The sequence below is a fragment of the Penicillium maclennaniae genome, assembly GCF_028827695.1.
Source record: "Penicillium maclennaniae strain IBT 15551 chromosome Unknown utg000005l:1.0-2652337.0:1.0-2654196.0, whole genome shotgun sequence".
Taxonomy (NCBI): Eukaryota; Fungi; Ascomycota; class Eurotiomycetes; order Eurotiales; family Aspergillaceae; genus Penicillium; species Penicillium maclennaniae.
The window spans coordinates 2,066,032-2,079,656 of record NW_026623217.1 but is presented as its reverse complement, the minus strand read 5'-3'; the positions used below and the strand labels follow the sequence as shown (position 1 = coordinate 2,079,656).

The 13,625-nt window shown below is 51.6% G+C and overlaps 6 protein-coding genes across 6 annotated transcripts; 3 read left to right on the top strand and 3 right to left on the bottom strand.

Annotated features, from left to right (window-relative positions):
• Window positions 1–66: 66 nt before the first annotated feature.
• Window positions 67–341, bottom strand: N7477_006018 (uncharacterized protein; the record flags this gene model as incomplete). Its single annotated transcript, XM_056967681.1, has 2 exons — window positions 67–146; window positions 200–341. The coding sequence occupies 2 exons, from the start codon at window positions 339–341 to the stop codon at window positions 67–69; spliced, it is 222 nt and encodes a 73-aa protein (XP_056822435.1).
• An 865-nt stretch (window positions 342–1,206) lies between these two features.
• Window positions 1,207–3,275, top strand: N7477_006017 (WASP family protein; the record flags this gene model as incomplete). Its single annotated transcript, XM_056967680.1, has 3 exons — window positions 1,207–1,416; window positions 1,479–3,180; window positions 3,244–3,275. 3 exons carry the CDS (start codon window positions 1,207–1,209, stop codon window positions 3,273–3,275), a joined length of 1,944 nt encoding a protein of 647 aa, XP_056822434.1.
• Window positions 3,276–4,519: 1,244 nt separating this feature from the next.
• Window positions 4,520–5,785, bottom strand: N7477_006016 (uncharacterized protein; the record flags this gene model as incomplete). Its single annotated transcript, XM_056967679.1, has 1 exon — window positions 4,520–5,785. One exon carries the CDS (start codon window positions 5,783–5,785, stop codon window positions 4,520–4,522), a length of 1,266 nt encoding a protein of 421 aa, XP_056822433.1.
• Window positions 5,786–6,735: 950 nt separating this feature from the next.
• Window positions 6,736–8,343, top strand: N7477_006015 (uncharacterized protein; the record flags this gene model as incomplete). The annotated part of the gene is made up of 1 exon (XM_056967678.1): window positions 6,736–8,343. One exon carries the CDS (start codon window positions 6,736–6,738, stop codon window positions 8,341–8,343), a length of 1,608 nt encoding a protein of 535 aa, XP_056822432.1.
• A 408-nt stretch (window positions 8,344–8,751) lies between these two features.
• N7477_006014 (purple acid phosphatase family protein) lies at window positions 8,752–10,765 on the top strand (the record flags this gene model as incomplete). The annotated part of the gene is made up of 4 exons (XM_056967677.1): window positions 8,752–9,101; window positions 9,161–9,853; window positions 9,911–10,348; window positions 10,408–10,765. The coding sequence occupies 4 exons, from the start codon at window positions 8,752–8,754 to the stop codon at window positions 10,763–10,765; spliced, it is 1,839 nt and encodes a 612-aa protein (XP_056822431.1).
• Window positions 10,766–11,431: 666 nt separating this feature from the next.
• Window positions 11,432–12,490, bottom strand: N7477_006013 (metal-dependent hydrolase family protein; the record flags this gene model as incomplete). Its single annotated transcript, XM_056967676.1, has 1 exon — window positions 11,432–12,490. The coding sequence occupies one exon, from the start codon at window positions 12,488–12,490 to the stop codon at window positions 11,432–11,434; it is 1,059 nt and encodes a 352-aa protein (XP_056822430.1).
• Window positions 12,491–13,625: the final 1,135 nt, after the last annotated feature.

Sequence of the window (13,625 nt, the reverse complement as noted above, 5' to 3'; positions counted from 1 at the left end):
TTTAGATTACAGTCACATATTACCCTTATTTTCAGCTCTCAAATCCATTATGTCAGTTCACATTGTTCAGAGATCCAGGTCTTTGGATTTGTTGAGCTCTTTCTTCCTACTTTCAATCTCTTCCTTCGAAGCCTTGGGTGGCATCTCTAACTAGGCGTAAGCGTCGTCACAACTGTTGACCAGTTAGGCATTGACTCACCATCTGGGATCTGGGGTCCCTTGGACATATGATCAACGGCCGAGGCTTTCTGTCGCTGTTCGCCCTCGTCACGCTTGTTCCGTGGCTCATCACTTTTGTTCGAGGTCGATGGGAAACTAGAGGGATCGGGGACGACAGGCATATTGCTTCAGGTAATAGTCGCAAGTTCTTCTGATACAACCTCAGACTTAATGTGGTCGTCTAGGCAGAGAAATATAAGACTCAATAGTGGGAAAGACAAGTAATGATGGGGTAAAGGTCCTGAGACAAGAAATGCCAATTATATAGATCCCAAGCGGAAATGACGTCGGCGGTCACTAGGTGTCAGTTACACATACGCAACTAAACGCGCGATGCCTAAAATAGGTCTGGACTTGTGAAGTACATTGAGCAATGATGGAAGTACAATTCAAAGGATTTTAAGCTGGACCGAGCTGAAGCTTGCCGTTCATCTCACGCCTCTGTCTAAGCTGCCGTCAAGAGTAGATGGGGCTTTCAGAGTGACACTTATGTTCATAGCATTTTTGCCTCATAATTGTCTGTGCTCGAGGCTCACGGCCCGATTATTTGTTTCTAGAAGGAACCAAGTAGGTTTGGATTCAGCGATAATCACCTTTCTACAATTCATCGCTTACCGAGCAGGAATTGAGTCTCCTTACATAGTACACGAGTACATCGGAGATACCACGTGCCTTCATAGCGGCGAGCAGCAACGCCAAGTCACTGCCGTGTACTTTTGCCCCCGCCAAACCGTCTCTTCTCAAGGCAACCGCCGGTCGGCTCCTATTCAATCCCAGAAGATTCCTCTTCTTTCCGACGTGAATTTGGAGGTAGACCTTCTCATCACCGAACCGACTCCGCTTATCTCCCGCCTTGTCCTAGACGGCACACTAGGCCCGCTCTTCCCCAACCGCTCCGCCCGGCCATGCGCCTTCGACCGACCTAACGCAACGTCCTTCCTCCAATACCTATCCTCTCCGGCAGCCCCGGGCTTACGTTGATTCGTCATGCCCTCGATCCTTACCGATGCAGACAAGGAAACTGTCAAGCGATATGTCCCCAAGCCCGCCAACAAGATCTTGGCCGTAGCTGTCGCGCGACTCTACGTTGCCTACCCGGATCCACAAAAATGGACTTATACAGGCGTGCAAGGAGCAGCTGTGATCTGCAACGACCTTGTCGGAAGAACCTTCTGGCTGAAAATAGTCGATGTTTCGGTGAGTGCTCGAAGGCCCGGAAATATGAGGTGACCAGTGCTGACAACGTTATTATTTGACAGCCTAGTGGAAAAGGCGTCATTTGGGACCAGGAACTCTTTGACAACTTCCACTATAATCAAGACCGTACTTTCTTCCATACATTTGAACTCGAAGATTGCGCCGCCGGTCTGTCCTTCGCCGACGAGAAGGAAGCCAAGACATTCATCAAGAAGATACAGGAGCGTGAGAAGCACGCGAGCAAAGAGACCTCCAAGACTCCCTTTGCTTCAATTCGAGGGCAGGGCCCTGCGCCCATTGCCAATGGCAAAGGTCCCAGCCGATCTATCTTTGGTAGCTTGTTGCATCGCTCGAGCCATGGTGCTCCAGCTACTGCTGCACCACCACCTCCTGCTGCTGCGCCGTCACTACCAGTCGCGGCTCCCCCGGTTCATATTCCGAGCGCTTCAGCGGCCAAGGCAGACCTGCCGTTTGATATAAACGATCCTTCGCAAAAGGGGCTGTTCGACGAGCTTCAGCAAATGGGTATTACAGCAGACCAAATGGCGGAACATGCCGACTTCATTAAGTCGTGGATTGCCGGAAAGCAAGTCAATGAAGCAGCCGAGAATGCAACACCGACTGGAAGAGCTCCTCCACCACCTCCTGCCGCCCCTAAGGTAAACACAATCAGTCCGCAAGGCACGGGTAGCTCCGGTCGACGCGGCCCTCCACCTCCGCCCCCTGCTCCTCGCAAAGGTCGCGCCGACACGGAGGAGCCGTCATCACCTCCCCCTCGTGAGCCATCTCCGCCTGTTCGACGATTTGCTGCACCTCCTCCGATCGCAGATGCCGGCAAGTTCGCTGAGCCGGCCGGTCCAGCACACACGAGGCGCCCACGAGCCGTCTCAAGTGTTACGCCGGGTCCACCTCCACCTCCTCGTCCTCCAAAGACTCCAATGGAGGAAACACAGCCCATTCCGACCCGATTTGGAGTGCCTCCGCCTTTCGCGGGAGATCGCAAGGTCTCAGCGCCCCCTGCGCCTCCTAGTCGCAGCCCAGTTCCTCCAGGTCCTCCCCCACCCCCTCCTCGTGCAGGCAGTCCGGCAGTTCAACCACCGCAGCTACCTCCCAAGGTTCTGAATGCAAATCTTCCGCCTGGTCCACCACCTCCCCCACCCGCCAGAGGACCTGCATCCCCGCCGCTACCAGCTCCCCGGCCCGTGCCAAGCCCCATAGCAGCGGCACCTCCTCCGCCTCCCAGAGGACCTACCTCTCTCCCTCCTCAACCAAGTACTGGGGCACCTGCAGCACCTCCGCCTCCGCCACCACCGGGTCGGGGTGGCCCTTCACTACCTCCCCCGCCTCCTCCAGCACCAGGTTCATCTGCCCCTGGAGGACCCCCGCCTCCTCCACCACCTGGTCGCCCCGCTGCGTCGGTTCCCCCGCCTCCGCCGCCTCCTGGTTCTGGTGCACCCGGTGGTCCTCCACCGCCGCCTCCGCCTGGGGGTTCTGGAGCTCCTCCTCCCCCACCATTGCCTGCGGTGGGTGGGGGTGGACGAGATGGCCTCATGGCTGCCATTCGTGCTTCTGGCGGCCAGGGCGGAGGAGGGTTGCGCAAAGTCAAGGACTCCGAGAAAAAAGACCGCAGTGGTGCTATAGTCCCTGGAAGTGCCCAAGAATCCGCTGCTGCCACTTCCAGCTCAGGAGGTGCGCCGCAGGGTGGCTTGGCTGGTGCACTGCAGGATGCGTTGAAGAAAAGAAAGCAGAAAGTCAGCGGAAGTGGTAAGTGTCAATTGATGACCACATTAAACGATTCGACGATTTAAGAACTAACGCGACTTCTAGATGACGAGAAGTCCGATGATGACGATTGGTAACAGTAACCTCGTTACATGGACGGCTTTTTGTGGGTGATACCTGGTCTATAAAGGCATGTTTTGCGGCGGATTAAGATTATTCCATTTGGTGCATTGGTTGGCTCAAAATTCTTGACTATTCAAGGGCAGAGAAAATGGTACGGTGGTATATACCCTCGATTGGAGCAACAGTGGAAGATATTAAGGACAAGCAGAGCATTGCCACAGTATGCAAATTTGCTTCTTCAACTTTCAACTGTTGTAGAAACATCGTAGAAATAATTTGAGAACCGGACTTCTCAAACGATGTTACTGTACACCTGGACTGCATCTCTGATGGTCTTCTCAGTACCTATAAGGAATTACGCAACCCAGAAAGACATACTAACTTGACCGTTCTGAGGTTACAGAGATGGCAGAGAGCCCAATCGCAACGTCCTGAAGCCGTTACTCTTTGAATAACAAAGAGATCATAGATATTTCCTTCCTAGTGAGATGCCTTTCCGAAAGGATAAATTTCGCCTTATCACCAAAGACTCATGTCGGCCTGGTAGCTGGGTATTTCCAAACATGTGGTTAGAGGTAAAATGGGTGTGGTGTAACAGTCCCGAGGGGTTGTTCAGATCCGCTCACCATGCCGTGTTTTTTCATGAACGGCACTAGGCATCCGTGGATTGATCTGAGCTAGCGTGATTATATTCTTACTCGGCCTGGAATTGAACTCCCGGGAAGGTAAAAGAATGTCTTCTTCATGATATCCATCCTGGCTCCTAGTTCTTGCACAAATGACGGTGTATCTCAAAGATCCTGGGGCGACGACTGAGCGGACATTTGACGCTGTGAAATGCGCGCATTGTGGTCGCATTGCCTCCGTGGGAGAGACCTTCGGGCCTTCAAAGCCTCATTGACGGCCTGTCTAGCCCAATTTTCTCATACTTGCAGCCATCTGGCGCCCAAGGAGCGCTAGAAGTCAACCTCAAATCTATGTTTTGATTGCATGTGATTCTTTGTTTACTACGCATAACGTAACACGATTCTGATTTTCGTGACATTCTTTGGCATAATTTGAGGCAATAGAGATTGGTTGTTGGTGACTATGCTTTTAGATAAACCCTTCCTAGTCCAGCAAAGTGTGGAATATGAAATATGCAATTCTACATTTTTGTAATAAATCTCTAAGAGTGGTTTTCGTCTCAAGATGCATCGGGGCAGGAACCATGAGAATATGACCAAACTTATGCGGTATCATGCTGCTCATATCACTCTCACCGGAAACCGTCCCGACTGCGGACATTTTGAAGGAGCCAGTCTCTCCACTTTTGGTCGCTCAGAATTGATCTCACACGGGCTTCAAGCCACTCTGTGTTTCCCCAGAAACCCCACGAGGCCTGAAACCTACACCAGTCGACCAGTGCTGTCTCCCAATGTCGCTTGAAAATCTCCCAATCATAGAGATCCGAGTCTTCATTCTGAAGAAGACTTTTGCGGTACCACGCGAGTAATTTTCTTTCAGGTTCACCCATAGCTAACTGCTCGGGCATAGATTCTTTGGAATCAGTAAGCATATGCAACGGAACTGAGCAAGTAAACAATTTTGCCAGATCGCAGACTCCAAGGCCTAGCCCGACATACTGAAAATCAAAGAAGGCGACTTTGTCCCCACTGGTTGTTGTGAAGAGATTCTCGGATTTCACGTCACCATGAATGTACGACTCGATCGGTCTTCCATAGGGAGATAAGAATAATGCAGCCATCTCGGTTATGGATAATGAGGAGCCTTCCGAGGGCGTGCACATCAATTCTGACCACTCCGAGTACGTGTCCTGAACTAGAGAAGCGTACTCTTTTCGTCGAGTGGCAAGGTACGTATATCCTCCGTTGAGCCACAACCCTTTGACAACATCCCTGCTTAGACCTTGTCTTCTTTTATATTCTTCAAGAGGTGGCAAGACATATTTGTCAAGGCTGTCAGGTAGTAGTCCCCATGAGCGCCTGTGGAAGCTTGCCAGCCAATTCAGAGCGCTATGCACTTGCGTACTGCTAAGAACACTCCTTTTTTCGCCTGCAATTGGAAAATTAGGTCGTAGATCGACCATTATCGTGGCCATCAGACCTGCAAGTTCGTCCTCGCCTGGCTGGCCGTCCATGTTGCGTGTCGAGGAAAGGCATTTGGCAACGCCGATCTCATCGCCTAATAGCGGAACCACATTACTGTAGAAATACTGTTCCACCTCGTAGCTCAGCATCTTACGCAAATGGCCCTCATCATGATCTCCAGAGCTTTTCCGCGGGGGTGAAATGAGCTTCAAGATGAGAGGATATGTGGAACCCGCAGCCCCCATTGTCACCCCGCAAAGTTGGCTGAGATGCTTCGCCGCACCCTCAGTCATGGCCCTCGCAATAATAGCACAGATGTGTCCATAGCCTGCCCACAGGGTCTGTAGGGTGGTGCACGAGACGAGGTCGCACGAGTGCCACGACAGCATAATGCTAGCGACGCGCTCGGGGTCATTGGCAGGTAAAGGGGCCATGGTGGCTGGTGATCGTTCTTTCAAAAAAGCCCTGGCCACGAGCAGAAGAGCTCTGCTGCTGAATGTGATACGCGGGCAATTTGATACGACACAAGATCAATTGATGTGCTCGTTGAAATTCAACTCTTGGTGGATCGGAGGCCAGTGGAATCACGTGATCGAGGATAGTAAACATGGGCTTCATACGACGACCCAGATAGCCGTTTCCAATGTTCAACATAGACATTTCTGTCTAATTATCATGAGAGTAGATTTGTGTGATCGGTGTCCTGGCCGTCTCTTGAAAGCGTGCTGCTCTTGGCCTTCACATTGCTATACTTTCCCTTCCATCCAACTAGCCCCTCAACAAAATTTCCAGTCGTCATGAACATCACACCACAACATCATCTGAACATTAAACAAGCTTGGAATTCTACCAAGGCCAAAATGCACCACGATGGCTCCCTCGACCATGGGTGCTGTGTGAGACTGTGCAGTCACTTCGTCGCGTATAGCTGGATGGCCCGCAGCAGACGAGACATCGGACCTTGATGCACTAGCTGGGCAGCCCTTGGAAACTTTGAGACGAAGGCCGATGGAGAGGTACTGGCGGGGAATGGAACCAGCTTGGGTAGTTAAACTGATGCAACGCGAGTGCCTTTCATTTCGCGAATATTACCGGGTAGGGAAATCCCATCCTATGTCAAAGAGAAACAGTCGCAACTTCTTGCATCGCTCATACTGAGCACTGGGCTAAATCATTTGAAGTCCCGAGTGCCCAAAGCCGAGGTGCCGAACGGGTGCTCCAAGGTGAATCGAATAAGGCATGTTACCCGCTTGGCTCATTGCATCCCCACTCATGACGATCCTTGAACTTACTTCAGATTTGGGCAACATCAAGTTCCCAAAGTACCCAGGGCTTCCTGAACTCATCTCAATATCACGCAAGTCTTCTCATCCCAAAATTGGAGATGCCGACCGTGAGACCATCTCTCAATTCTCTTCCAGTGGAGATTCAATGCGCCATCTACGAACTCCTTGACCCCATCGGTTTGATATCCGTCAGTCAAACCGACTCTCAACTGCGAGACATCATCAAGCCAACGCGTCAGCACTTCCTTGAGAGACTTCTGGTCCTCGAATGCCGCGAAGAATGGGGCGGCGCAACGCCCATCATGTCGGCGAGTGGGGGCTATCTAAATCCAGACTGGAGCCGACCGGAATGCCAAACCATGCGCTGGGCCTGTTCCGCCTGTCTTCGCCTTCTTGCGCACACGGCTTTTGATGACCGATCGCTTCTACGGCTTCGCTACAGGAAGCCCGTTCTTGGGTCACCGGCGGCGAAGTTGACTACGAGCTGGAATCCATCTGGAAGGGTCGGGAGACCCCGTCGAAAAGGAGAGCCGCCTCTTGAATATTCGTCCGAGGAGAAAAGAACTCGGCGACGGTACGGACTTGCCCTCTCAGCTGACTGGAACCGACTGCGCACATTCAATGAACTTCCTCGAAGATTGATCAAGTTCCAAGAATGCGGTATGTCCAGGTTCGAAGGGATGAGTCTGTCGAAATATATCGATCTGAGTGATGAGCAGGAACACGAGCTACTCGTACAAGAAGCACTCGATATAGAGAGCGTACGCTGTGGCTTCAAGCGCGAACTGCGGAGATGCCTTGAATGCAGGTACCAGCGGAACGAACTCAATCCCTTAGGCTGGACACACGGCGGCACGGAGAAAGTGCCTATTATGATGAGTCGGCGCCTCTTCTTCCCATCTATCACCGACCGCTATTTCCCGGATATTGGAGATGCGCTAGGGATCAAGCGACCCGCGTGCAACCCGCCGGTGTTTGCAGTCTACCGTGAAAGCGCACGTGATCATCTGTGGCTTACACATATGGTCCGATGCCCTGGATGCTCGGTATGGCAGGAGTTACGGCATTTCCGACTGGGCGAGGTTTACGAACATTGGCGAGCAAGTGTCACGAGGGTCGGCGTGTATGACGCTGAGGTGGGAAGAGTGGTTGGTATTACGGAAGTCACCAATTGGGATGATAGGAGAATCACCAGGGGACTTGTGGACGGAGTGCTCTGTAGCCGGTGCTTTTTACAAGAGTACGGACGTGTGGCACTTGGCAAGGAGCTTCTGCGATGGCTCAAGCGTATTCTGGATCTCCACAGAAGTGTTCTCCGGCATCGAGTAGGGTTCGGTTGGCCTATATTCCAGCGCTGGTCCCACAAATGTCCGCGATCTTTCCGAAGAGAAGTTCAAGAGGTGGCTCGCGAGCCGTGTGATCTTGTGGAGAAGAATGAGGAGAACGATGACTTTACTGACTTTGATCTTGCGCTTTTACGGAAGAGACGTCAGCAGTGGTTTGATGTACGAGCGCGTATGATCGAGAAAAACAAGGTTTCCTGGCTTCCAGAGAACCCGTGGCTATTACACTGGAATAATTCGTACGATGAGCTTGAAGCTATGTACGTATGGGTCCAAACTGTGGGGAAAGTGGCGGAAGGCCAAGTGGATGCGTTGGTAGACTGGGCACTGGAAAACCAGACTATTCAGGGAAGAACAGTCTAGATGAATCGACTATGACCCAATGGCGTCCAATGTGACGGACAAATCCAATCGCTTAGAAGAAACGGCTAAAAGGCTGAGGAATAGCATCAACGTCAGTGGATGTCTGTGGCACTCCGGGACTTGGTGGAGATGTTCCCGGTAGCCGAATCCACACTCGTGTACCTGACCTCTCCCGCCCAATCGGTACCCTGTCCAGAGCCCATGTGTGCCCAGGAACCGGAGACCGACGGCTTGTTTTGATTGAGCTCGATCGAAGATAAACCAATTTGGTTATCGTTCCAATGCACGTGGGATACTGCAATGCATCGGCGATACCCGATGTCGGTCGATGATATGCAATGCACGCGATGGGCTTATAAACCATCCTCATCGCCATCATGAAAGGCGACACGGGCTCAACCTCTCACCATGAAGGCCACTACTGCTTCAGTGCTGCTCGCGCTCTCCGCCGCCGTCAATGCTCATCCGGCGGTCGATACCACGTACCCCTATACTGGCCCAAAGGTGCCCGTCGGCGACTGGGTTGATCCGACCGTCAATGGCAACGGCAAGGGGTTCCCTCGTCTGGTCGAGGCGCCTGCGGTCAAGCCGGGCTCGTCTCATCCGACCAACAACGTCAATGTGATCTCGCTGTCTTATCTTCCCGAGGGCATCCATATTCACTATCAGACTCCCTTCGGTCTGGGCCGAGCTCCATCGGTGAAGTGGGGAACCAATCCCCACCACCTGAACCGTGTTGCCGAAGGTTTCACCCATACGTGAGTACCGGTCGTGAGATTGGGTTGATTGTCGACGCCAGTGATACTGACAAGCTTAGCTATGGTCGTACCCCGTCGTGCTCTGAGGTCAAGGCCGTCACTCAATGCAGTGAATTCTTCCACGAAGTTTCCCTTCCCAACTTGGAGTCTTCCACGACCTACTACTACCAGATTCCGGCTTCCAATGGTACTACTCAGTCCGATGTCCTGAGTTTCAAGACCGCCCAAAAGGCGGGTGACCCCAAGGAGTTCTCTGTCGCCGTGCTGAACGATATGGGCTACACTAACGCCCAGGGTACTCACAAGTACCTCGCCCAGGCCGCCGACGAGGGAACCGCCTTTGCCTGGCACGGTGGTGATATCAGTTACGCTGATGACTGGTACTCCGGTATTCTTCCCTGCGAGAGCGACTGGCCCGTTTGCTACAACGGCACCAGCAGCGAGCTTCCTGGCGGTGTCATTACAGAGGAATACAAGACGCCGCTCCCAAAGGGCGAGGTCCCCAACCAGGGTGGTCCCAATGGTGGTGATATGAGCGTACTTTACGAATCCAACTGGGATCTCTGGCAGCAGTGGATGGGTAAAATTACCAAGAAGATACCCTACATGGTTCTTCCCGGTAACCACGAGGCTGCCTGCGCCGAGTTCGACGGCCCCGGCAATGTCCTGACTGCCTATCTCAACGACGAAATCTCCAACGGCACCGCTGCCAAGGATGGTCTCACGTACTACAGTTGCCCACCTTCCCAGAGGTCAGTGAATCCCCCCCAATCTATTCTATCCATCGTATATCCACTGATCCATGACAGAAACTTCACTGCCTTCCAGCACCGATTCCGCATGCCCGGCGAGGAGACCGGCGGTGTCGGCAACTTCTGGTACTCGTTCGACTACGGCCTTGCTCACTTCGTTTCCATGAACGGTGAGACCGATTACGCCAAGAGCCCCGAGTGGTCCTTCGCTGAGGATCTCTCTGCCAACGAGACTCATCCCAAGGAATCTGAGACCTTCATCACCGACAGCGGCCCCTTCGGCCGCGTCAGCAACGTGTCGGACACCAAGTCCTACGAGCAGTACCAGTGGTTGAAAAAAGACCTTGAGAGTGTCGACCGCAAGAAGACACCCTGGGTTGTCGTAATGAGCCACCGGCCCATGTACAGCTCCGCCTACTCCTCCTACCAGAAAAACATCCGTGCGGCCTTTGAGGCGCTCATGCTTGAGAACGGTGTCGATGCCTACCTCTCCGGGTAAGTCGTTTACAAAATGTGAAAAGGATCCCTGGGAAACTGACGTACAATTTGCCTAGCCATATCCACTGGTACGAGCGCCTCTTCCCGATGGGCAACAGCAAGATCGACACTGCCTCCGTCATCAACAACAATACCTACCAGACCAATGCTGGAAAGTCCATGACCCATATCATCAACGGCATGGCCGGAAACATCGAGAGCCACAGCGAGTTCAGCACCGGCGAGAGTCTGACCAACATCACCGCTGTCCTGAACAAGAGCGAGTATGGTTTCAGTAAGATGACAGTTGTCAACTCCACTGCTCTGAAGTGGGAATACGTTCGTGGCAACGATGGCTCTGTCGGCGATTACCTTTGGCTGGTGAAGCCTAGCAACGGAAAAGAGACCGGAAAAGGCGGCCATGGCAAGAAATGAGAACGGCGTCTAGACCAAGATCGTGGTTCGGTTTCGTCGATTGCTTGGTGAAAATCGACCTGTATTAAGACTTGGTAACTTACTGTCGGACCTGCCCCATTGTGGCTAGTGAATGTAATATGAACCTCGAATTATGATTCACCATAATTACCACACTCCTGACTTGCATATCCCACCTCCTGCTTCCTGCAGTGCATTTGCGATATCTTGACGGAATCGCTGACTGTAACTTCACGTCGGCTGTCTACCGAAATTTGTTGTGGCTCCGTCTCAGTCCCATACTGAAGAAGCAAAATTTTTCTACCTGAGCCTTGGATCAACAATGGCAGTACTGTGAGAAGTCTGATACAGGGTCTGTACTATCCTGGGTGTGTTCTGACACTTCAAGGTCATTCCGAGTTTGATGCTCTCGCTACTACTGAGCTTTGCTTGCAATTTTTGGCAGAAATTTGCTTGGCCCTCCGATCTTGTAGCATTCCACTTGAATAGTATTTGGCGCTCTACTAGAATTGTGAGGAGAGAGGATGATTCAAAGGCTGCAGCGGAGGCTGCTTTTGTGGGCGAGAATTGAGAGATGAACGGTATTTCCATTCTCCATTGCGAATACCAAAGCCCAATAGCTAGCTGTTATTGGAGGGAGCTCAATCTGTTAAGATTATAGAATATTCATTGAGATTGAACATGACAAGGGTGGTACAAAGAATCAACAGACAGCCAGCTTGACCTTTTGTAAATTATGCGCCCATCCTTGAGAACGGCCACCAGTTTATCCTGAATGCGATCCAACACCGCAATACCGTCTAGGGGGTCAGATGTCAAGATGAGCATATCGGCAATAGTTGCTTTCTTGATACACCCCAATTGACCCTCCGTCCCCAAATATTTTGCGGCATTGATGGTGGCCGACTGTAGGATCTCTTTTGCGCTCAAGACACCCGCTCGTATTGAAAACTCCTTATCTTGCAGAATATGCAAGTCTGCCAAGAGGTCGGAACCATAGCAAATCATTACTCCAGCTTTGCTAAGAATTGATAACGCGTCCAGTCCGCTTGCCAACACTTGTCGGTTTTTGATTTGACTGGAATCGTCAAGAAATTGGTCGAACGGTGGCTGCGACATGCCGTGATAGGTCACCAGAGTCGGAGTAAAGACAACGCCCAATTTTGCACAGTAGGCGGCAGTCTCTTCGTCAATGAAATTCCCATGCTCGATTCCTCTTACACCGTTATCTACAGCATGCCGGATGGCTTCCACGCTATAGGCATGAGCGGTGACATAAGTCTTTGACTGCTTCGCAGTAGTCGTAATCGCACGTATTTCTTCCGCCGTGAACTGGACCACATCAAGGGCATCTGAAGGAGACGCAACACCACCACCACACATGATTTTGATGAAATCGGCACCTTGTCTCAGCTCATCACGAGCAGCATTGAGACACTCTGGAACGCCATTACATATGCGAGATAGATAAATCGAGTGCCCACCGCAGCATTTGATCTCATCGCCTTTATAATTCGCACGGAAGTCACCATGTCCACCGGTTCGCGAGAGTGCTTTGCCGGCGATGAATGGCCTGGAACCCATGACCAATCCTTCTGTAATGGCTTCGCGAAGAGCAAAATCTGCGCCGCCAGTATCGCGAGCTGTTGTGAATCCTCGAAGAAGCATCTCGCGTGCTACGAATGCCGTACGATATGCGATGCTGTTGGGACTCGCAGAGAACATCTCCTTCAGAGAAGTTGAGCCAGGCGTCGCAGTAAGATGAACATGGCAGTCAATTTAACCGGGGCAGATGTATTGGCCTTGAAGGTCCACTGTATCTAACCTCGTCACGGGGTTCGTTGCGTCTCTAGTAGACACATTGACGATGCGGTTGTTTTTGATGTGGACAGTAGATTTTGGGATAATTTCACCCGCTTCAACGTCGACAACATTTGCATTGAAAAATATGACTTCTGGAGCTGCAGCCCGAGGCAGCCATGGTTTGCTGTTTTGGTTACTCATAGTTCTCAATGGACGGCTTCGAGCAATGCAGTGATTTGCGATTTGGGGATATTTCAACGTGAGGGGCGTGTCGATAAATTTGCGAATTAATCCTCTTTATTTTAGCCTGCTTGATTTCCGCTCAATATAGCGCCGAGAAAAAAACAAGAGTCAAATCGCGCAACGCAGAGCGGGGAAGCTTTTCAAGAGATAGTGTGCCGTGAGAGGTTCGACTGGGGATGAAAATCCTCAATTACTGTAGCGATAGGCTTCGGTATCCCGGCATACTTTGACTACCCACATTTCAAAGTACCAGGATTGACATTATTTCGGCAAAGATCTCTGAAACTACAGTGATCAATAAGTGGCCTACGGTCAACGAAGAGTAGAATCTTTGGGCGGAGATGGAACCTCACCGCCAATATTCCCAAGGCTCTTCTTGCCTTCCTAAACGTCATCTCAATCCAAGAAGGAAAGAGCTCGTATTTCAGATGCACGGCGCGCCATCGAGAATACTCCAGCAGGAATCATTTACGAAGGCACCAGATCTCGCGTAGGCTCTCTTGACTCTGGTGCACTACATTCCAGATTAAGCGAAAGCTCCCAGACAACCCAGAATCTTCGCCAGCTACATGTGGATTTTGCGGCCAGAACTATTCAAGAAAGTAAGATGCCATTCAAAAATTTACCTTTCAGCGTTTAGAGATGCACCTTGGAGACACTCCCAAACCTGCTCTAGGATTGGAATTCAGCATAAGCCAGGGCCGACAAAACGCGGTCCTCCACGCAAGTTCCGTGACAACTGCGCTTGGAATCGCAGTACATGCGATGGTTATGATCCATGTGCCAGTTGTAAGGCACATGGGAGATCTTGCTC